This window comes from Artemia franciscana, chromosome 9, assembly GCF_032884065.1.
Source record: "Artemia franciscana chromosome 9, ASM3288406v1, whole genome shotgun sequence".
Lineage (NCBI taxonomy): Eukaryota > Metazoa > Arthropoda > Branchiopoda > Anostraca > Artemiidae > Artemia > Artemia franciscana.
Genome location: NC_088871.1, coordinates 5,524,096 through 5,547,865, shown reverse-complemented (window position 1 = coordinate 5,547,865; position 23,770 = coordinate 5,524,096). Strand labels below are relative to the sequence as shown.

Here is a 23,770-nt window from a genome sequence, read left to right as displayed (position 1 = left end):
AGGAGGTGGAGTCATCGCCATTATCCAGTGAAATTTCTATGACCAGATGCATTTACATCTGGAACCAGTGAGTATTAGCTCAGTGTGCAAAGGGGAAGAACATGATATTTATCCTGAATTGAAACTAAATAAAAGAAGCTATGGAAAAAAGGTAACATTTTCTCAATAAGAGCTGAGATATTTCTTTATACTGGTCTTATCCCCTTACGGTGTTCAGAAGGCTCTCAACGGTGGACACGAGTTTGTCCTTAAAATTTTATTTGCTCAGCAAATCAGTTGACAAAGTTGTCGTTTTGAATGACACCATTATGTAAATGAGCATGTTCTTATAATTGTATTATGTCACTGAATATATTGAATTTTTTTATGTTACCAATACTCTTAACTCTAAGTAGATCTTCTGCTCAATATTTTAAGTTTACCATCTATGAGCGTTTGTAACAGGAGAGCTTAACCATATGTTGTTCTAATAAATCGATGAAAATCAGAACTCATAATTTCTGTCTTTAGTTTTTTTTTAACAAATCGCAAAAATATAAAACAACTTTTATTTTATGGTTTTTTTTCCATCAGTCTTTTGAGTTCCAAACTCGAATTAACCAGGGTAAAATTAGTTCTAAAATATTTTATTGAACCAGGGATGAAGGGAATTTCTTGCAGGTTCTGTATCCACATTGAATGAGATATATTAGTGAAATGTAAGCTGCTTTCACCCAAAATTAATATCACGAGCTTTGACTCAAGGTAGGTAGGTAGGTAGGTATGTAGGTGGGTAGGTTTTATTTTTATCCATAATATCAACATAAATAGAAATGACACCTCTACTAAATTATTGCAGCAAAAAGAAAGTCCTAAGAACTTTTGCTACAAATTTATGTTATTATTTATATTTTGTAAATAAATATCTAAGCATAACAACTCATGATTATCCACCTAGCCTATCTATATATATAAATCTTATATATAAAAAACAACAACACAGACACATGAACACAATGCAACAAAATAATCCTATTAAATATTATTTATCGGTTTCAGCCCCACCCCACCCCAAAAAGCTGCGAAAAACATCAAAAACCTCCCACCCTTCAAAGTCTATTAGTTAAATAAAATGTTTTCAATTTATTTTTAAATTCTGATGCTAGCCGGCAGATTATTCCAAATAGAAGGCCCCAGACTATGAACCACAGATGATGATCTGATTGTTTTTATTTTTCATGGCTTAAAAGTTGTGAATTTCTTGTATCATAATTATGGTGCTCCTGATTCATGGAATAATAATCATGAAAATACTCAGGACATATATGTTTCATGCTCTGGAACACAAAAATTGATGCCTGGTAGTCACAAATCTGACCATTATTTAAAACACTACACCAGGAAAAGTTAACAATAGTTTTGAATACAACCTGCTCTCTTATGTCCGCAATCAATCGAATGCTTTTATTTTGCAAAATCTGGATCCTTTAATAATTAGAAAAAAATTGCTGACCCAATGAACGCAACCGTAATCTATATAAGGATGAAAAAGGGAAAAATAAATGATTTTTAAAATCTTGAATGGAGAAGTCTTTTTTACCCGTCTCAGAATTCGTAGAGCCCCTAGCCATTTTCGCACCAATAACACTGCAATACTTGTTTCAACTAATATTATTATCTAAATAAAACCCCAAACACATAATTTTAAAAACTTGTTTAATGGGTAAATTTCCAAAAAATATGTTATTATTATCATTAAGTAACCTACCTGTTCTACTAAAGATAATTTAATTTATTTTAGATGCGTTAACTGCTAGGGAACTACCAACTGTATAACTGCGCAAACATTCAAGTGCTAAATTAGCCTTATGTACAACCTGCACCAAGCAACTACTAATTACTGTTATCGCCAGTGTTGTCCGCGAAAGAGGTCAGCACCTTCTCTCCAACATGTGAAGCCAATGAATTGACATAAATACGATAAACTAGAGGCCCAAACACGGAACCTTGAGGCACTCCATACTTAACACCAAACTCTCTGCTTAATATATCTGATAAAGCAACTTTGGTAGTGCGGCCATGCCAGTACGATGAAAACCACTTTACGCAAGTACTACCTAGCCCGCTTAGTCTACTTAAAAGAGTATTAAAATCACCAGTGTCAAAAGCCTTACGGATATCTACAAAAAACAGTTAAGGAAACCATATTATTTTCAAGCGCATTATCAACAAAACTTAAAAGATGGTATACTACATGACTAGTGGAATGTTTACTTCTGAAACCAAACTGACCATCGTACAATATTTTCTTCGAATCCAAAAAATAATACAATCGCTTACAAATAACTTTTCCATAAATTTTACTAAATAAAGGTAAAATGGAAATCGGTCACCAGTTACAGGGGTCCAAGGGGTCCCCAACTTTGTGTAAAGGTATGGTTTTAGACCGTTTCAGTTCCGACGGGAAATGTCGTTTAGCAATTGACAGATGAATTAAATAAACCAGTACCTGCAAAAGATACACAGACACAAAATTAAAAGCCTGTAGGTTCAATCCATCTACTTGAAACCTGCATGCTTAAAGGATGTTTGTTAATATTGTCGATACCACCACCTCTATACACTTCATTATGTATATCACTCAAATTAACCAGGGTAAAACTATTCAAAATAGTTTAGTGAACCTAGGGTGAAGGGAATTTCTTGCAGGTTCTGTATCCACATTGAATAAGATATATTAGTGAAATGTAAGCTGCTTTCACCAAAATTAATATCACGAGTTTTGACTCAAGTGAATCAACTGTTGTATCGTTAAGTATAAAACTGGAATATATCTTTCAAGAAAGGATCTAAAAGCAAAATTAGGGCCCGAAAAGTTGTTCTCAAGCTTCTAAATTCTTCCCCTTCCTACTTATAGGCTTTAAAGATTGTATGAAATCCGGCCTGTTTGTTCTTCCCTGCCCTTGTCTTAAAAACAGCCAGAGCATTGATCCATATTTATTTTCGATGCTGATGTCCATAATTTTGTTTTTATTGACGAATGGTGGCTCAAAAAAAAAATCTTGTGCACCAGACATAGTCTACACGCCTGTCCTCTACCAAAGCCTAGTATCAGCACTTGTCATATTTTCTATAAAACACAAAAATATGATTCCATTTCTCTAATTATGGAAACAAGAGAAATGAATGAAGATGATAAATCTCGTCAAGGTTTTCAGAAAGCCGTTTCTTCTCGTGTTTGCTTTTCTATTTCCTGCTGGACTTAAATTATATGTTTCGTAATTGTGAGGTATTCGTGATAGCCTTTTGCCGTGGAAAACTGGTCAAATACGTCAATAGCTTTGTAGATACTACGAGAATAATCTATTGGATACAAAAAGTTCATTAGTATTTCTGCAAATTTAGCGACCTATATATTTGGCCTAAGCCGACAATTTGATAAAGAATAAAATTTAATGTTTATTTTTACAGAGGTAAAGGGCTTAGTTGAAACTTAAAATGAAGAAAAATTATTGCTCCGCAGATTACGGAAGATATATCTAAGAAATAACCCAGCATTATTTGTAGAATTCTAAAACTTCATACTTACTTACTTAATCCTCATGCCGGGATGGTGTTGAGAGCGTCGTCAGCCTTCTCTACGTGGGGCGGTCTGCAAATAGAGCCTCTGCATCGTACAGTGAAATTCCAGCTTGGTCAAGGAAAATTCCGAAACTATCACTCCCACCGAAACTTGGGTCCTCCTCTTGGACACTTCCAGCCACTACTGGTTGGTTCAAAGTCGTAAAGAATCCGAGCCAGATTGTCGGCTGGTTGATCCGAGCCAGAATCCGAGAGCCAAGAATCCGAGGCAGATTGTCAGCTTCATGGTCGATGCAGCCATCTGACGATATGATAGAACCAAGATAAGTCCTGTTAGCTTCACCCAGAAGCGTGTTCAGAGCCATGAGCAGCTGTGACTTGGAGTTGGTGACTAGTGCTATGTCATCAGCAAAGTCACAATCAATGACAGTTCTATTTCCGTCCTTGAGTCCAAAGCTCAACCTCCTGTTGGTGCAACTCATAACATTGTCAATAACACAATTAAATAACTCGGAACCAAATGAATAACATTGCTTGACTCCTGTTCTTACTGGAAAGAACACGCTACGTCTACCATTGATACACAGCTCTCAGTCTCTTGATGCATGGCCCTGAGTAGGCGGACGTATTTTGACGGCAGGCCAGATACGTCCTTAGGCATACGACATAAGCAATGAAATCCTGCTGGTGGAACTCTTTCACATTCTCGATGATTTGTCTTATGGAGAATATCTGATCTATCGTAGATCATCCCAGCATAAAGCCAGCCTGCTCTGCTCTGCACTTTCGTTGGATGGGTGGAAAACATTGCTGCAACAAAACAATAGAAAAGATATTGCCTGGTACCGAGAGGACCGTTATCCCTCTACAGCTGTTGCACTCCCTCCTGGAAACTCCTCTCTTCCACTGTCGTAGGATCACCTCCTGTGCACTCTCTTGGGATGATTTCCCAGTCCCGTATTGAATTGAATCGCATTAGGAGCCATAACAGGATAGTGCCACCGCCGTTTTTAAGCAGTTCCGTGGTTATTCCACAGATGCCAGTAGCTCTGTGGTTTTCAATTTTTTCACAGCATTTTGAATTTCTACCATTGAGAACAGCTTAATGTCAACAATAACCAAGCTATTATAGGTCACAGGTAGGGGGATGACAGGAATCGCTGGAGATGGAGATGGATGGGAGACATTAAGCAGAGATGAAAAGTGTTGATTCCGCTTTAAAAGGGTGGACACTATGTCTTCAAAGGAGCACTCCGTCCACAGATAGTATTTTTTCTATTGGTCGAACAAACTGGCCCAGGAGCTCATGTAAGTAGTTGTACACTGTTCATACGTCATTCCTTGTGACAGCTTCTTGTGGCATCAGCTTTGGTGTCAACGAACGACTTGAGATCTCTATGTATCAGCTTATTCCTCACACCATTGAGATGTCGATGGGTCTTCATATCCCCCCGCAGTTTGGCCTGTCTTGGGAGTATAATGACTTACACAGCCTCCTCTGACAGCCAAGGCCTTTTGACCTGAACTTGCAAGCCCAAATTTTTTTTTAGCTGTTTAGAATTCTAAAACAAGCGCTTTACTGAATTCTAAGCCTGCTTGAGTTTCTTTTAGAAAATTATAATGGAATACTAAAATTTATCAATGTTATGGCTAGTAAAAGGCTATTGAGACCCTTATAAGTGAATCTCTTTTTGTCTAAATGCTACTTATGGAATTGTCTGCTTATAAGAGAATATCTTTATTTTTGAAGTTCGTTTTGATTTTTAAATAAAGCGCTAGTTAGGATTCTATGAATATCAGAAAAATCACACGTCATTACACTGAGCTAGTTTCGCTGATATATCTTGCGCAATCTGCAAAGCATTGATTCTTCATTGTTTTAATTTTGCACTACGCTTTCTACTTCCGCAAAAAAAACTTCCTTTTTTTGCGAAGGTTATGGTCTACCGAATCGTTGGTCTATTTTAAGTATACTGGTTGGTTTCTAAATTTTCTCAAATAATACACCAGTTTTAGAATCCAATAGATCACGTACAGGCACAAAGGAATTGTACAAAAGTCGCTTTGTCCCTTAGGTGAAGGGATACAAAACAAATGGGCATACAGAGTTGGGGGCTTTGGGCACACAAGAAGGGTCCAGTTGTTTCCGTTCCAATTTCTTGCATACATCTTTGGTAATAAAGTAGTACCGCACACATGGAACTATAATTGAATTAAGGCTTGGAGCTAAAGTAGAAACAGTTAGAGGCAGAGGAGGCTTGCTTGCTACTTGATATGGGATCTTAAAGGCCTTTATGTTAGAATGTGCATATTCCTCTCAATAAGATCACCATTCCACAAATTAGCTCCATTAGTCCTCCTCTTTACTCTTGGCTCATGATACTAGCCAATCTATCCCAGTATTCAATTAAACTCTTATATTTTGACTTTTAGCAACGTAATCTTATATACAAAGGTACAAAATCAATAATAACTGTAATGATGTTAAGAGAAAGCATTGGAAGCCTTATGACTGAGATTGGATCTTGTATTAAGAAAATAAAGTAGACAAATGAAAATTTACAAAATGGTTGTCACTAGGCAGTTATTGGGTTAAGAAGGCATCAAAGACTACCAAAATATCAAACTATTTGAAAATTCTTCAATTGAGAATCATAGGCTCAAATGTGACATTTAAAGTGCACGTAAAACAAGTGGTAATTTTACGGTACTTACGTGTTATCCTGAAAACACTCAAGAAATGAAGTTAGGCTAATCATAATGAAATATACTAAAACATGATGAACATATAGTACTTTTAGTAAAAAAAATTATGAAAACTACAACAATGAATTAAGTAAAGCAGGCCGCCCAGAACGCGTTATATTAAATTCCAAATCCGACCTTACCTAACCAAAACACCAACTCTATATATTAAATATTCAACTCAAATATAGCTTCAACGAAGTTTATTTCAGTGAACCTAAGCTAATTGTCTTCGTATACAATATGGTTAACTAATTTTTAGCAGGAAAATTTTTGAGTGTTTTTGGTATAACACGTAAGTACTAATTTTTGGAACGTTGCCCAATGACTACAAATTTGGAACTGTACTTGTGCTTATAGCCCTCTTCCTTAGTGCCGGGAAGTTTGGTAAAAATCTGTCTGTTTATTTCCACTTGGTTTAATCAGTCATTAAAAGTGTACTGGAGAGTCTGAACAGTATATTTTGATTCCCTTCAAGAATCCTAAAAATTGCTTAAAACTGTTGCATACATTAGATATCTCTATTAAAATATTTTTTGACTTGTCAATTATGATAAAAGGGAACTTTGGGCAAGTTTTTAACAGTTGTGACAATTTCCATATGGGTAATTTCCAAAATATACAGAAAGAAATTTTAGAACTAGCATTTGGCCGAAGTTTCATTTACGCAATAACTTGTGATCCAAAATATTCAACGGTAGTATTTGTAATTTTTTCTTTTTTTTTTTCATTTTCCTTTTTTATTTCTTTGTGTCTTAATCCGTTGAAAAATAGGAGTCAATACGTCTGAAGTTCCTGGAGCGCAGGAAAACCTTGAACATAAAAATCCCTTCAGTATCCCTCTCTGGGTTTACATGCTTTTAATCCAGCTAAACCTATCTTAGTTTTCTTTTTTTTTTCCTGCGTATGTGAAATTGTAAGAAGAATTAGCCAGAATGTAATTTTATGGGTAAATTTTATCTGAATAATGGCTAAGCATTATTTCAATTTAGGTTAGGTTTTGATGTAATAGTCATCATCATTGCGTTGGCACTTAGATGCATAGAGGCAAGTCGGTGTAATCGTGAACCAGATGGAAGGTTCGGTCAAAAAGTCCATGGAGATAATGGATTTCGCATCAAAGTTAGTGGGAGTCCTGATAAGTACGTCCCCGGTGAGGTGTACACAGGTAATTTGTTGCTTCTCATAAAATCGTAATGTATTCTTATAAATTTTAAAACTTTTATAGGTCAAAATGATAAGAAATTCCGAGATGCTACGTGGAAGCTCTTTTAAATTTTAACAGTGGAAGAAAATTCTAAATGCAGACTTTCAACTACTAATTTTAGTGGCAGTTCTAAGGTGCACGAGATCGCACTTCTCTCTTATTTTAAAAAAGAGGCAGAAAAACAGTGAATCATAATTTTTTTTTTCATCATCTTTAGAATACAATAATAAAGATAATGGCATGTAAATAATGAATTTGTCAAATTTGTTTTTTTTTATAATTAGTTTGTAAATCCAAGGGCGTGGAAATAAGAGAATAAAATAAAAACCACCTCAATTCTTTTAAAAATAAGTTTGTCAAAGTTTTATCTTTAATTTTGGTGCTCTGATCATTTAATGAAAATAGTTATGAAAATTTTACCAACGCAACATTTAGTCTGAATTCGGATGTACTCTAGGTTTCAAGCATCTTTGATGCTACTGGTGGTTTTGGCAAGAAGAAGAAAATAAACTATGCAAATACGGTGCTAGGAAAAATCCGAAAAATTTTGCTTAAAAAGTTGAACTACAAAAACCCTGATGAATTAAAATACTTTTTCTAAAACACCCGAATTCAATGGGGGAAAAATAACACCCTGAAAATAAACTATACCCAGTCTAAAGACGTGTCATGAGAAACAAGCCTATGGTGATTAACAGTTTTTGTCAATTCGTCTACTACAACCGCATACTTTTATTCTGAAAAATTGTTGTACATTTTCTTTGTAACTGACCTTTCTGATAATAAAAATTGCAGCGACTTAAAAATTTTCATGTGATGAAAAAAAGGAGCCTTTTGAACATTGTAAGGTAGAATAAAGTATACAGATTACTGTTGTCTCTCGTGATTCAAACTAGATTGGTCAAATCCTTTTATCTATGCAATTTGGCTAGTTTACAAAACCTGATGCAAAAAAAAGAAGGAAAAAAGAACATCTTTGAGCTGGTTTACTTACAATAGTAAAAAATTGTTATGGACCCAAAGAAATATTTCGCTGCTAAGGTTTTGTGTGACTTCTCTTACGGTTCTGTAAGTAACTCTAAGTGATGATGAGGATAAGAAAACTTAAAAATCTTGTTTTCGTGTCTGCAGTCTCTGAACGCTGATTGTTATTTTTCTGAGAAATTTCAGTATAATTATGTGATAAATTTGGAGGAAATATGGGTTAAAATTCATTCCATGTCAGAGTTGATTTAGAATTTTGACGCCTCAATAAACCACACCTTTAACACACTATTTAAAAGGTTAAGTAAACAAGCTCTACCCAGTGCCTACGATTGGAGACAGGCTATCATGTAGATGTAATCACTTACACTATAAGAGAGATAATTTAAAATCTAACGTGTTGGTTAATAAATAAATCTTGAAACGAGCAAAACTCAAATTGAATATTCAAGTCAAACTTAAACGAAAGAAAATTACTACAAACACTAGATCGGCCACTGTCTATTTCCCCATACTCTAAACGTAAAATCCTAAAGCCTGTTGTCTCATTTATGCTTTACTGAAAACGAAATATATTACGGATATTTTTTTTTTTACTTTTGAAACATTGGAAAATAAAAATAGAGATTACTTTGAAATAAAATTTTGAATTACAGAGTTTCCAGGATTTAATATCATTTTACATAAATATTCAGTTTATTTTTATCAACTCTTTCCAGTCATCTTGATTATTATAGTGATTTTCTATTTATTTGTCATCAGTGTTCTGATAAACAAAAGCGTAGGGTTCAAGATACATTTAGCTCTTAATAAACGGAAATGACGCGATATTCTTTAAACTTTAACCGTTAGAGAAGGAGGAAGTAGTGACGCCATTGTGGATTCTAGCGGGACCAGGGATGCTACTCTTTTCTTCTTCGTCGTTAATAACGAAGAAGTTTAACGGCGATTCCTCCAGGACAAAACGCAGGTTTTATTTAGTATTGTTTATGTACACGTGGGTGTTACATAATACTTTAGAGAGTGTTTTTTGAGATTTCTTTGGTTGTTACGTAATTTTTCACCGATGATAATTTATTGAGGATGACGTAATTTCTTCAAGACTTGTTTTGCTAGAACTCACTGGCCACTAGTGAAGCGGAGAACCTCCGGTTGTAGCTGAGGATGGCGTATTCCGCAAACGTGGGTGTTACGTAAACGTTTAGGAGATGTGTTTTTTCTTCAAGGCTTTTTTCTTTGGGATTTCGTTTTCTTCCAGATTTTTTTTCTTCGAGGCATTTTTTTTCCATCGAGATTTCTGTTTCAAGTTTTTTCTTGTGTTTTGAGATATTTTTTTCTTCAGGCAATTTTTTTTAGATTTTTTTTCTTCAAGGTGTTTTTCCCTTAAGATACTTCATCAAGGCATTCCCCAAGCTACTTATGCAAGATATGTTTTGATTCGGATAACCTTTATAATCCGTCATCGAAGATTTTTATCTGGTGTAGGAATCAAACGTAAGACCAGAGATTTTCCTAACGGAATGGTGCCTTAGACCAGTGGTTCCCAACCGGTGGTACGCGTACCCTAGGGGGTACGCGAAACCCTCGCAGGGGGTACGCGAAGGTCCCAAAATTAATTTAGTCTACATCTTTAAAACTTGTTTCTGACTCAGTTCCAACATTTACCTCAAAATCAGATAACATAACCCATTGTACGTAATTTCAAACTCATTTTCAAAACTTTCGCTTTCAGTAACCCGCTAATTTTTCTCCATAGCCGTAAGGTCTCGATTTAAACTCAGCGGGTTCAGTATCTTGTCATCTGTTGAAACACGAAGTTCGTGAATTGTGGTTGCAAACAAAGATGGATAGATTCCTGATCAGGAATAACGAGAAGCCGAATGATGGTACCCAAAACTCTGAACCTGCACCTAAGAAGAAGAAATATGACGAATCATCGGTCAAAGTGCGTCGATATTTGTCAGAATACCTAGGGCTCGGATTTAGTGCGACAAAGTCTGATCCAGTGAATGCACAGTGCGTTCTTTGTGGTCAAGTCTTGGCCAACAGTTCCATGAAACCTGCGCATATGAACCGGCATCTCAGTACTGTGCACCCTTCTCATGTCGGTAAGCCCATAGAGTTTTTCAAGCGTAAACAAGAAGCATTCGCTAGTAACTGTTTGGAAATTGCAAAAGTGGCATCAGTTTCTTCAAAGCCTCTTCGGGCTTCGTATGCTGTTTCATATTTAGTTGCGAAACAGAAAAAACCGCACACCATCGCCGAATGTCTGATATTACCAGCACTAGTGAAAGTCAGTGAAATAATGTTTGACACGAAAACTGCTACTGCCCTTCAGTCTATACCTGTGTCGAACAATACCATTTCAAGAAGGATAGAAGACATTGCAAGCGATATTGTCATGCAGGTTATTGAGCAAATAAAGTTGACGAAGATGTTTGCGTTACAGCTTGACGAAAGCACGGATGTGTCAGGTGAAGCAAGGTGATCGTCTTTGTTCGATATCAAGATTGTTCTGACATAAGAGAAAATATTCTGTTTTGTCAAAACCTACAGTCAAGAACAACAGGAGAAGAACTATTCAAGGTGATTGACAAATTCTTCGCAGAAGGGGGCATCTTGTGGGACTGGTGTCTATCAGTTTGCAGTGATGGAGCTGCCGCCCTAACAGGGAAGAATAATGGGCTCATGGCCTGGATAAGGAAGAAAAATCCAAAGGCGAAGTGGTTGCACTGCATCATTCACAGGCAAGCTCTTGCATCGAAAAGGATGAACGCACATCTGCACGAGACCCTCAACGAGGCTGTAAAAGTGATCAACTTCATCAAAGCCCGACCACTGAACTCAAGAATGTTCAAGTTGCTGTGCCAAGAGATGGGTTCAGAACATCAACATTTACTTCTGCACACAGAAGTTCGCTGGTTGTCTCGTGGGAAGATTTTAAACAGACTTTTCGAGCTTCGACAAGAAGTTCATATGTTTCTTCTGGAGCAAAAATCTGCATTCAGTTAACTTTTTGAAAACCAGGACTGGGTCTGCAGGCTGGCCTATCTTGCGGATATTTTCGACAAACTGAGTGACTTGAATCTGTCAATGCAAGGTTTCCGGACGGACGAACTCTCCCTGAATTCGAAGATGTGTGCTTTCATCAAGAAATTGGAGTTCTGGCTTAAAAAGGTTCAAAGAAACAGCGTTAGTGTCTTCCCGACCCTTGACAAGTTTGCGGACGATAGTGAAATTGATAACCTCAACACAATCTGTGATTGTATTCGGGAGCATCTGACAAAGTTGCGAGATGAACTTGTGTCATATTTCCCATCGATTATGAACCAAGATATAACGCAGGATTGGATCCAAAATCCATTTGTTGAAGATGTGACCTCAAGCTCCGGTCTTAGTGACAAGCTTACAGAGAATCTGATCGAGCTTGCCAGTGATCGCGCCTTAGAACTGAAATTCCAAAATGTAACTGTTTCCCAGTTTCGGCTGGAGGTGAAAGGAGAATACAAGGAACTAAGTGAAATCGCCATGTCTGCTTTGTTACCATTCGGATCCACTTACCTTTGTGAAGTGTCATTTTCGGCAATGTCATTGATCAAAGCCAAACACAGAAACAGACTGATTGTAAAAAATGACCTTATAATTGCCGTTAGTGACATCGAGCCAAGATTTGATAATATTTTAGAAAAAAAGCAGCCTCAAGTTTCTCATTGATTTTGTACGTACATTTAAGCACCGTCATATTGGACAATAAATCTCGTGTTTTTGAAAATCTGATTTTAGTTAAGAAAAAAGTAAAATAACGATTCTCAAGAAAGGGGTACGCAAACTTTTTGGGCCTTGACTAGGGGTACGCGGACAGAAAAAGGTTGGGAACCACTGCCTTAGACAACTGAGAGGCAAACAATTGATGTTTACATGTTTCGGGAAATAACTTCTGCGCAATGCAATGTTCCCGAGCATAAGCCACCTGATAATACATCGTCGTTAATTGTCTACCTATGCAAGGTTCTAGCAAAGAATTCCAGCCAGCGCGCACTAGCAACCAACAATTTTATTGATTATTGATCTATTACGCATATGTGATTGCTATGTAATAGCTTAGGGGATATTATCAGAGCGTCAAAATTGTGGATATTAATTTTGTTCTTAGCATATTTTTAGTAAAAGATGCTTTTACTCTATTGAAAGCTGAAGGCCAAGTTTACCCATCTATGGTACACGTTGTTATACGGTCAATAGTCTGTCTTTTTCTATTCGCTACGCATAATTTTACAGGTATATTAGAGATAATCTTGGACGGGTGTACCTGATGACTACAGATGTACATAGATTACAAAATGGCTTAAATGCAATAGAGAAATATATTGAAGATTGATCGTGGAAGAAGACATCTAAAAGATGAAGAAAAAAGACTTATTTTGAACATTTAAGTTTATTAATAAGCAAATTCACAAACATTATTAAAAAGCTTTTTTTAGGGCATTGAAATCAATACTATACCGGCAGTAAAGGATATTTTCAATTATAAAGCTGTTCAATCAAGGATTGTCTTGCTAAATAATGAGAAATTCGCTGTAAGCATAGCCACAACATAAAAAATATAGTAAAGAATGTAAACTTAAGCCTCTTGACCGATAAATCTAGATCCGTTGAGTGGAGGGGACGGGTTATTAGAGGTAAATTCAAGGGGCACAAGACATGTGACAAATTTTCATATTTTGTTCCTTTTTTGTATTGTTTGCTAGCAATATTCAGCCTGTACCACTCTGTGACTGGCCCATGGCACCTCCTGGCACACATTCATTTCTAAAGCATTTTTAGGCGTTTGAACATCCTGACAGACATTTTTTTTTTATTTAAACAACGAGGCTTTCCATTTCATTATTAGATCTTGATATTCCATGGCAATTCCCAGCCTGTGAAATTCTTTGATTTGCTCGTGCCAGTCTCTGGCACAATTTATCATTCCTAAGGGAGTTTTAGACATTTTCTTGATAAAAATAATATTCCAACTCTATTAATTTGTGGAAGCATTGATTTGCATATTGACTTCAATTTCCGAGCCTCAACACAGTTCATGCCCCACCGTGGCAAAATGTGGCTTTTCGTTGGCACCCTATGGTATACATTATCATTTATAAAGGATTTTTAGCCATTTTCTTACAAAAAAACCGTATGAACTAAAATTGATCATAATGGGACTTACCATTTAATTGTTAGATCGTGATATACCATTGGAAATTCCCAGCCTTTGGCACTCTCTTCATGACACGTGGCACCCTATGCCACTCATCATCACCACTTAAGCCTTTCATATGTTTTATTATCCTGACAGATGTTTTTCATTTGAACAGCGGGGCTTACAAAATATTCCTAAAGCATTTTCATACGTTTTCTTGAGATAAATCTTGCTTTAAATCCATTGTATTGCGTTTTCGCAAGCCATCTAAATAGTAAAGACTCGTGGTAATTCTCAGCCTGTCTTACTCTGTGACTGTCTCGTGGAACCCTTTTGCAAACATTATGATTCCTGAAGCATTTTCAACCCTTTTCGTACAAAAAATAACCGTACAAAATGTATACAATAAAATCGATTGCTTAAACTTACGGCAAAATTCCTAATAGCGTTTCTTCTGATGACTCGTGGCACCCTAAAGCTGGACCGTGACACCCTATAGCACCCATCAACATCACTTAAGCATTTCAGACGTTTGAACATCCTGACAGATTTTGTTTTATTTGAACACCGGTACTTATGATTTCATTATTATATCGTAATACTCCATGGTGATACCCAGCCTGTGGCCCTCACATGCTGGCTCTTTGGCGCTCTCTGGTACAAATATTATTCTTTCGACAAATTTAGATATTTTCTTGACAAAAACAATGTTTTAACTCCATTGGTTTTTGGAAGCGTTGATTTTCATAGTGTTTTCCATTTTCAAGCATAAACTCAATTCACGCTTCCCTCTGTGGCAATTCCTAAGACCATTCCTGCCATTTTCTTAAAAAAATACCATATGAACCGAATTTGTTCATTGTTTTTATTTTCAGAGCGGGACTTTTCATTTCATTGTTGGATAGTGATGCTCCAAGGTATTTCACGCCCCCTTCTCAATATTTCCAAATATTTTGTGAAAAATCCCCTTTATTGTTAAAAAGGCCATAAAATCAAAAACATTTTTTTGGTTCAGCCTTTTCCTTATTTCCTTCAACCAATGGTGTTGTATATTTTCCCCTCTAAAATTAAAACCTTCTAAGACTTAAATAAATCACCTTCTAATAAAAGATAGATAGAAAGACAAAAACGCACAAAAACACTCAGAGTCAGACACACAGGCACAAAGAGAGAGACAGAGAAAAAAAACACACACAAGCACCCAGAGTCAGACACAGGAACACACAAAGATAGACACAGAGACAAAACAAACACATATATAGAGACTTAGACAAACAGGCACTGAGGGAGAGAGAGAGAGAGAGAGAGAGAGAGAGAGAGAGAGAGAGAGAGAGAGAGAGAGAAAGAGAGAGAGAAAAAAAATACGCACAAACACACAGAGTCAGACACAAAAACACAAAGACTGACACAGAAACAAAAACACACAAATACACAGATTCAGACACATAAGCATAGAGGGGGAGAGAGAGAGAGACAAAAAAAAACTAACACACAGGGCTAGACACAATTAAAGACAAAGACAGACACCTTGACAAAAACACACACACAGTCAGACACACAGGCACAGAGAGAGAGAGAGAGAGAGAGAGAGAGAGAGAGAGAGAGAGAGAGAGAGAGAGAGAGAGAGAGAGAGAGAGAGAGAGAGAGAGAGAGAGAGAGAGAGAGAGAGAGAGAGAGAGGAGAGAGAGAGAGAGGAGAGAGAGAGAGAGAGAGAGAGACTCACAAACACCTAGAGAGACAAAAACACTAACATACAGAGTCTGAGATACTAACAGACAATGACAGACACATAGACAAAAACACACACAAAGTCAGACAAAAAGGCATAGAGAGAGACAAAAACCATTTCATTATATATTCAAATCAGTTCAAGATAATATGCAAATCAATGCTTCTACAAACCAATGCAGTTAAAACATTATTTTTATCAACAAAATGTCTGAAAATGCCTTGGGAATGATAATTTGGGCTAGAAGTTGCCACGGACCAGTCATAGAGTTCCACACGCCGCAAATTGTCATGGAGTATTACGATCTAATAGTGGAATGGTAAGCCCCACTGTTCAAATAAAATAACTTCTGTCAGTATATTCAAATGTGTTAATATGCCCGAGGAATGATAATGTGTGCCAGAGAGTGCCCAGGACTAGTCACAGAGTAACACAGGTGGGAACTTCCAGAAAACAGTAACAACAAAATGAGCACAATATGGAATTAAGTCACGTGTCTTGTGCCCCCTTGAATTTACCTCTAATAATCCGTCCCCCTAACCTCAACGAATTTAGATTTATTGATCAAAAGTCACGGTTTTCATGCAATACTATATTTTTGTTGTCGTTGCTATACCTACAGCAAATTTCTCAGCATTTATGAAGACAATCCTTGATTGAAAGACTATATTGTTTAAATACCCTTTCATACCTGTACAATATGATATGATTTCAATGCGCTAAGAACAAAGTGTTTTAATAAAGTTGTTAAATTTGTTTATGAATAAAACCTATGTATGTACAATAAGAGCCTTTGTCTTTGTATTTAAGATTTCTTCTTCCACGATGAATCTTCAATATATTTCACGATTGTATTTATTGGATTTGTCGATCAAAAGCTACAGTTTTATGAAGTACTGTATTTTTGATGTCGTGGGTATATTTACAGTGAATTTCTCAGCATGTATGGAGACAATCCTCGATTGAATAACTTCATAGTAAAGAATACCCTTTCCTCGCTGAATAATATTGATTTCAATCACCCAAGAATAAAATGGTTTAATAATATTTGTAAATATGTTTATTAAAAAAACTAATATGTACAATAAAAGTCTTTGTCTTTATCTTTTAGATTTCACATCCCACGATGAATCTTCACAGGCACGTACGCAGAAATTTTTTTCGGGGGGGGGGCAAAACCTTCGAAACAGCAGATATAAAGTAGCACTTTTAGCTATGCAAAAAGCACGTGCATCAGAAATTTCAGATTAACTTTAATTTTTAGTATTGTAGCGGATGGGGGGAAGAAGACTGAAGCCTCAAAAGTACGTTTTAGGCTCAGGTTATGTTCATAGCGATTTTGATTCAGTGATTAATCTATTTCATCCTACTGAAAGGGAAAGTTTAGGGTTAACAGTGCAATATGGGTGCTCTGGGGGGGGGGGTAGTTCTTCAATTGCAAAAATGTAGATTTTAATGAAAAATGATAGTTTCCAAAATTGACCCATTAAAAGCTGTACTTTATCCTGAAAAGGGGGGATAAACGCCCTAACATCAAGGATAATTTTATTTGGCTGTGGAAAGCAAACTCTCTTTACAAAAAAAATAACAGTACGATTGCTGATTACTTCAAAGAGGGTAAAAAGTTAGAAAGAAAATGGGTTAATAATTGGAAAGTGACTTGACCGGATAATTGCATGCTGTAAAATCGCCCAAAAAAGGCTTCACACATGTATCTAGATTCTTAATACACGTCGTACTTTTGCCAGAAATCCCAAGAAACCATGGGGAAATTAAACATTTCACAAAATATCGGGGGGGGGGGGGGGTGGGCCCGAAGGCCCCCTGCGTACGTTTCAGAATCTTCAATATATTTCTCTGTTGCATTTAAGGCATCTTGTAGCCTATGTACATCTGTAGTCATTATGTACACCCGTTCAAGATTTTTTCTAATGTAACTGTAAAATTATGTGTAGCGAAGAGGAAAAGACGGACTATTGACCACAAGAGATGGTGTACCATTTTCTGATTATATGGGTACTCTTGGTTTCATCCTACCGCTGCTGGCACCTTCAACTTCCAATAGAGTAAAACATCCATTATTAAAAAATATGCTAAGAACAAAATCAATATCGCCAACGATGATGCTTTGATAATACCCCCTAAACTATTACATAGAAATCACATATGCGTAATAGATTAATAAATACAGCATTGTCGGTTACTAGCTCGCGCTGGCTAGAATTGGTTTTAGCACTTTGCATAGGTAAACAATTAATTAAGGTGTAACATCAGGCGGCTTGCGCTCTGGAAAAAGGCATGGCATAGAATTTTTTCCTTGAGCATGATAACATCAATTGCTTTTTGGTTTAGGTGTCTAAGGCCCCATTCCTTTGGGGAAATCCCTAAATCAAGGTTCCCTGAATCAAAACACATCTTTCGTAAGCGGATTGGGGAATGGATTGACAAAACATCTCGAGGGAAAAACACCTTGAAGAAAAAAATACCTCGAAGAAAGTATGTTGAAGAAAAAAAATATCTCGAAATAAATAAAAAATCTTGAAAAAAAAGAAATCTCGAAGAAAAAACACCTTGAAGAAAAAAATATTGAAGTAAAAGAAATCTCGAAAAAACTCTTTGAAGAAAAAAAAATCTCCTTAAGTGTTACATAACACCTACTTGTGCACAATAAGTAATTCTCAGTTTAAACCGGGTGTTTCCCATTTGAATAGTGACCCGTGAGCTCTAGAAAAACAAGTTTTGAAGAAATTATGTCATCCTCAATACATTTGCATGTGTAAACAATTACGTAGCATCCAAAGAAATATCGAAGAAAAAACACTCTCTAAAGTATTATGTAACATTCAGGTGTATATAATCAATAATTAATAATACCTGTGTCTTTCCCTGAGGGAATCGCCTTTAAACTTCTTCGCGATTAACGGCGAAGAAGAAAAGGGTAGTGCCTATGGGCCCGCTGGAATCCACAATGGCGTCACTACTGGATGAAAAGAGCAGTAGCCAAACTAGCCAAACTCAATTTTTCATTCTTCATATATTTTTTCTCTTTGTTTCCAAGCCAAACTAGCGTTTGAAGTAATTTTTGTCCGTTTTAAGTTTGACTTGAATGTTCAATTTAACTTTTGCGCGTTTCAAGATTTATTTATTCATCCATATTAGTATATGTTATCTCTATGTTTGCTATGATCGTTTATTTTAATATATGCTCGTTTTTTGTTTCATCTAATTTTGGTCATTTTGATTTTGGATTATTATAGAAATTTATTTCCACTGGCTTTAATTTTAATAGAGCTCTTTACTTTTATTTCAAAAAATATGTCCTGTTCAGAAAGCTTTTTTAGTTAATAATTTGAAAACTCGGCTGTAGATCAGATTTTTTTATTTACATAGAGCATCGTTCGTTCTCAGAGAATAGCCAATGGGAGACTCAGGAAATCTTGAGCTAGCAAACAGTCCCAAAGATCTACTAGATGATTGGACAACCAAGACCCAATATACCAAGTTTCCCTGTAGTGACCTATTTGCGGATTAGACCTTTCGATGTGTCCTAATAAAATGTAGCATAAAAGGGCATGGTTTGGAGGCTGGTTGCCCTCCAATAAGTTTTATCAATTAAAAAGTGTACTAAAGTTTTCAATTCCCACCTTAATGCTCGTAAGTTTCTGCGATCAACCTTTCTGGGGTGAGTGCAATTGCACTGACCTTTAAATGAACCCCGTGCAACTGAATGTGTTTAACTGAACCTTAGTTCATCGGAATCCCCGACTTTTGCTCAACCTCCCATTTAGCTCAGCCGTAACAGAGGTTGAGTTAAACAGGGATTCAAATAAGTGGGGTTCAGTTGCACAAGTGTTCAGTTACACGGGTTCAGTCATACGGGGCTTAGTTAAAAGAGGGTTCAGTTTCATGGGAACCAGCCCTTCTGTGTAAAGTAGCTTGGAAATAAAATTGTTTAGCCCTTTACCAGGCCCTGCTTAGGAGGGAATCTTTTTTTTTCTGTTTTTCTTTCTGTTTTGAGTGTCCTTCAGCTCAACAATTCAAGGATATAAGTTTTGAGCTGATCAGGAAGAAGTTTTGGTGTCCTATTTTAATGAGACTGGGACTGTCAGTCCCACTGACCCTTGACCACTGACCCCGGACTGACCCCTTTTTTCGTGCGTGCATCAAGTTCCTTTTCCTCCAAGGATTTACGACTGTAAGTTTCAAACTGATCAGAGACAAACATTTTACCCGTTTGCGGGCCCCGTAACTCCGTCTCCACAATAAAATTTTGATTCTCTTTTACACAGCGAACGACCCTTAAGAGTTTTGAACGAATCTCACACCCAAATTCAAGCATGCCTTTCCTCTTCTTCCTTTATACAATCAATGTGTGAACAATTAATAATTTCTATTATTAAATTGTACTTGCCCCTAAGCCCCCTCTGGAGTTTTTTTCACCACTCTTTCCATTTAAAGTGGTCGAGAAAAAAATGAAATCAGTGCATTGAAAAGATATGGTTCTTCACTTACGGAGTTTTAGAGCGCTTCCTCTGACAGCCCACTTTGCTTGTGCGGTAATGTTGAGTATCACTTTCATTTTCTTTTCGGATGTGCCAATCAGCTGTTTCCACGATAAGACGTTTAACAATTAGTAAGTAATTATTTTTTCATTCAACTTGTTGTTGGTTAATGTTTAGAAGCTTACAAGGTTCTTAGTGTTCTCATTTCTCATTGACACAGATAGCCCAAATTAATGCGTGTAAGTTGAATTCTAAAGCGGTGCGCTCGTAACTTAGCTTGTAGTGTTTTTGTTCATCGACACTTTCAGTGTTCCTTTTTTTTAGTTTAGTTTGGTGCTTTAAGATATCAAATTAAGGTTTAACCGTTATTAAAGTGTCTATTTATAGTGACATTGCAAGGCTGGAGGTCACCAAATAGCGTCCAAAGATTTGTTGGGTTTATGCTTCAAGTTGAACCTGAAGATCAGAATTTTGATACTACTCCCGAAACAGCTGGAACCTTTCAGTTATTTGGCGATGCTCTTACACGCTTTAGTGACTATTGCCCAAACTCAGTAATGCACACATCTTCAATTCCCAAATCGGAGATACAAGTTCTTTGGACTTCTCCAGGACCTGGATCTGGCTGTATCAAATTCCGGTATTTAGTTTCTTCATATTGGGGGAGGGGCTCTTTAGCCTTATATTAAAAGAATGATATTCAAAAAATTACAATTTGCAAAATGCCTGTATATGAATCTTTGATTTTCACATTTAATCTAAAATTTCAAAAAATTCAGCTGCAAGATCTACTATAAGTTGTAGAAAGGACTAACTTTTTTGATTATTTTTTGCTGTCATCATGATGGAATCTCCTCTTAAAATTAGGGTCAAGACCCATCATCACTGAAGAAAAGTTTCTTACCTCCTGGTGCAGGCTCATTCCAAATTTGTGTAAATTTGTGACTATGACTTATTTGGTATGAGATACTTATGAATTAATAAAATCCTAATACGAGTAGAAATCAAAATGAACATTCATGTCAAACTTTAAACGAACAGAAATTACTGCAAGCAGGAGCTTGGCTACCCCCTCCGCTCCTAAACGTAAACCTTCTAAAGTCAATTGTCTCGTTTGAGTTTTATTGAAAACTATATGTATTTTGAACTGAGGGCTTTAATTCTTTCAAAACATCGACAGAAAAAAAAAACAAAATAAAATCACTGAAATCGTGGAAACAACTGGAAAATCCAAATGAAAATAAACTGAATGTTTAATATATGATGATATTATCCTTGGTAATCTCAGCCATTCGAATTTTTATTTAACGGTAATTTCATTTTTCATTGGTATAATCATAAGAAATGTTTAAAATAAATTTAGTTTTCAGTTAACGCAAATGACGCACTAGACATTAAAAAGTTTATGGTCAGGGGTTCTGCCACGTGAAGTGGCTCTGGAAAAATAAATAATTAATACATTGAAGGTTTGTGGCTCTTTAGTAAAGGCAACGCTAGAGCAACGCCTCTGACAAATATGAACAAACCTGATCAAAAATGAGCGCCTCTCACAAACATGAAGTGGCTCTGGAAAAATAAATAATTAATACATTGAAGGTTTGTGACTCTTTAGTAAAGGCAACGCTAGAGCAGTGCCTCTGATAATGTCTTCGGTTGTCAACGATTTATATATAAAACTCAGCAGTGCGGGTCCTTGTGCAATTACGTTGTAAAGTTCACTCCCCACGGTTACAACAGAAGGAGAAAGCTTGCCTAATGGTGTGTCTAACTGCGTCCATGCCTGTGTGGCCGACTACACCAAACATAAAAACTGCTTTGTCAAATTTTAAGTTATGCCATAAGGTTTTTCTTTTGGAATTTTGGAAGCTATAATTCCATCCTCATTGTAGTATTGCTCTGTAGGAAAAAAACACACCTATTTTGTTACGTTTTTACTTCCAGGATTTGTGCATCTTTGCATATGCAAGGATAAAATAACATATTGATTTATTTGCTTAGGGTTTCATTGTGACCTTAAAAGGAATTTTTTATAAACTGACAAACATTTAGAATGATAAATTTTGGAAATACTTATGTGGCTTCTTTTTCTCTTGACAATTTATATTGTTCGATAATCTGGAAGGCCGTATATGCTACACTTTCACTGTGTAATGCATTTTTGATTTAATTAATTTAGTTACTGAGCTTTAGTTTTGTAAAAAACTAAGGTCAATTTATACAGTAAAGAGTCAAATTATTTTACAGTTTGTGGTCATGAATAGTAAGTAAGGAGTTACTCGATCCAATAGTAACCGAAACTCTAAAACGGAATTTTGATAGCAGTTATTACTTCAAAATTGGCTTATTATGCTGATTACGAAAATGTAAAACTCATTAAGTTTAAGTTCAGTCATCAAAAGTTATGACCCCTAGAAAATTTGCCGGATTTTTGAAAAAGGGGAAAACATGCCCAAAAGTCTATGGGAATCCCGAGAGTAGATTCAACATATCAGAGAACCCCACTAAATAGGTTTCGAGCTTCTATAAGAAAAAAAAAGTGTAATCTAGCATTTTTACCTGGTCCTACAAGATCAAGAAAGGGCTCAATTGAACGAACATGAAAAGCTCCAGTGCCCTTTTTATGGGACAAATGTGATTGTAAAGTGGAGTTTTCTGCCATTTTGTGGCACCGAACTTCGATTTTGCCCCAAAGAGGACCAAGTTGCTATTCATCTGAAGTTATGAGATAGCTAATTGATTTGAAAGAATAAAACTGTATATTGAGCTTCCCAAATGCAGCAGAAATAATGCCGCATAAATAGTAAATATTGAAATTTATCTTAATGCTTAATTTAACTAAGTAGATTCTCCAGATTTTCATCAAATTGTTTTGTGGTATATAATTTCGCATCTGCTATTAAGAAGGAGGTACGGTGGCTCATTGTGTAGATGGAAGGGGGATTCAGGTACCTTAAAGAGCGCATTTCAGTGTCCAAATTGTGTAACTGTCCATCAACCGTCAGATAAATATAGAAAGGGCTATATACGGATGGGAATTAATCTTCAATCTCCCTTCATTTATAGAAAAAGTTTCTCAGGGCCTCATTATTTCTAGAACCATGTCCTTGCATACATATAGTAAAAACTTGAAAATCAAGTCATTTACTATTATCGATTGATGTTAACGTAGTTGAATAAGTCTACGTCTGAAATTAAAAGCATAATGATCAATGAAGTCTGTAAAAATACACCAGTTTTTCCAATTGTCACCGGTGCATCCATTGGTTGTATCTGATTTTTCACATATCCGAGGTAATTGCAAAATTTCTTGAGGTTTATGCACCTTAAAGGATATAAACGTAGACATGGGGCTCTACGTCTTTTAGCTTCCGTTTTTGGTATTTTTTTTTCGATTTTTTTTATCATGTGTAATGTTTCCTCCAAGGACTACCAGCGTCTGTAGTAATCGCAGATTAACCTGCTTTATCTACAGATGAAGCTGAACAAGGAATATTATTTTTCTTAATGAAAGGGGATCCTGAGATCCCCTTTCTTGAGAAGATTATACTCTGTGGTCATTACTTTTTTTCATTTTTTCTATTTTTTTATTTGTTTAATCTCACTTCAACAGATAATATGGTGTTTTTAAGCTTGGTCGTTGCACAGGGATACAATTTATCCATTCATCTAAAGAATTTTTATGGTTACTTCATAGGGTTTTTTAGTTACAAAATAATGTTTTGCCATAGGTTTGAAGTTGTCTTGAATTTCGAAAGTGAAAACATTGCATATTACGCATTCTAAGACCAAAAGAACGATTACGTTTCAGATATCCTCATCTTCCCCTTCACTTCCCTTAATGAAAAGTGTCCCTGGCCGGG

At 36.2% G+C, this 23,770-nt stretch overlaps 1 protein-coding gene across 1 annotated transcript; it reads left to right on the top strand.

Moving 5' to 3' along the window:
• On the top strand, positions 1–20,614 carry LOC136030927 (spondin-1-like). Its single transcript, XM_065710036.1, has 3 exons — positions 1–151; positions 7,299–7,474; positions 20,298–20,614. The coding sequence occupies exons 1-3, from the start codon at positions 141–143 to the stop codon at positions 20,597–20,599; spliced, it is 489 nt and encodes a 162-aa protein (XP_065566108.1). The 5' UTR covers positions 1–140; the 3' UTR covers positions 20,600–20,614.
• The last annotated feature ends 3,156 nt before the right edge of the window (positions 20,615–23,770 follow it).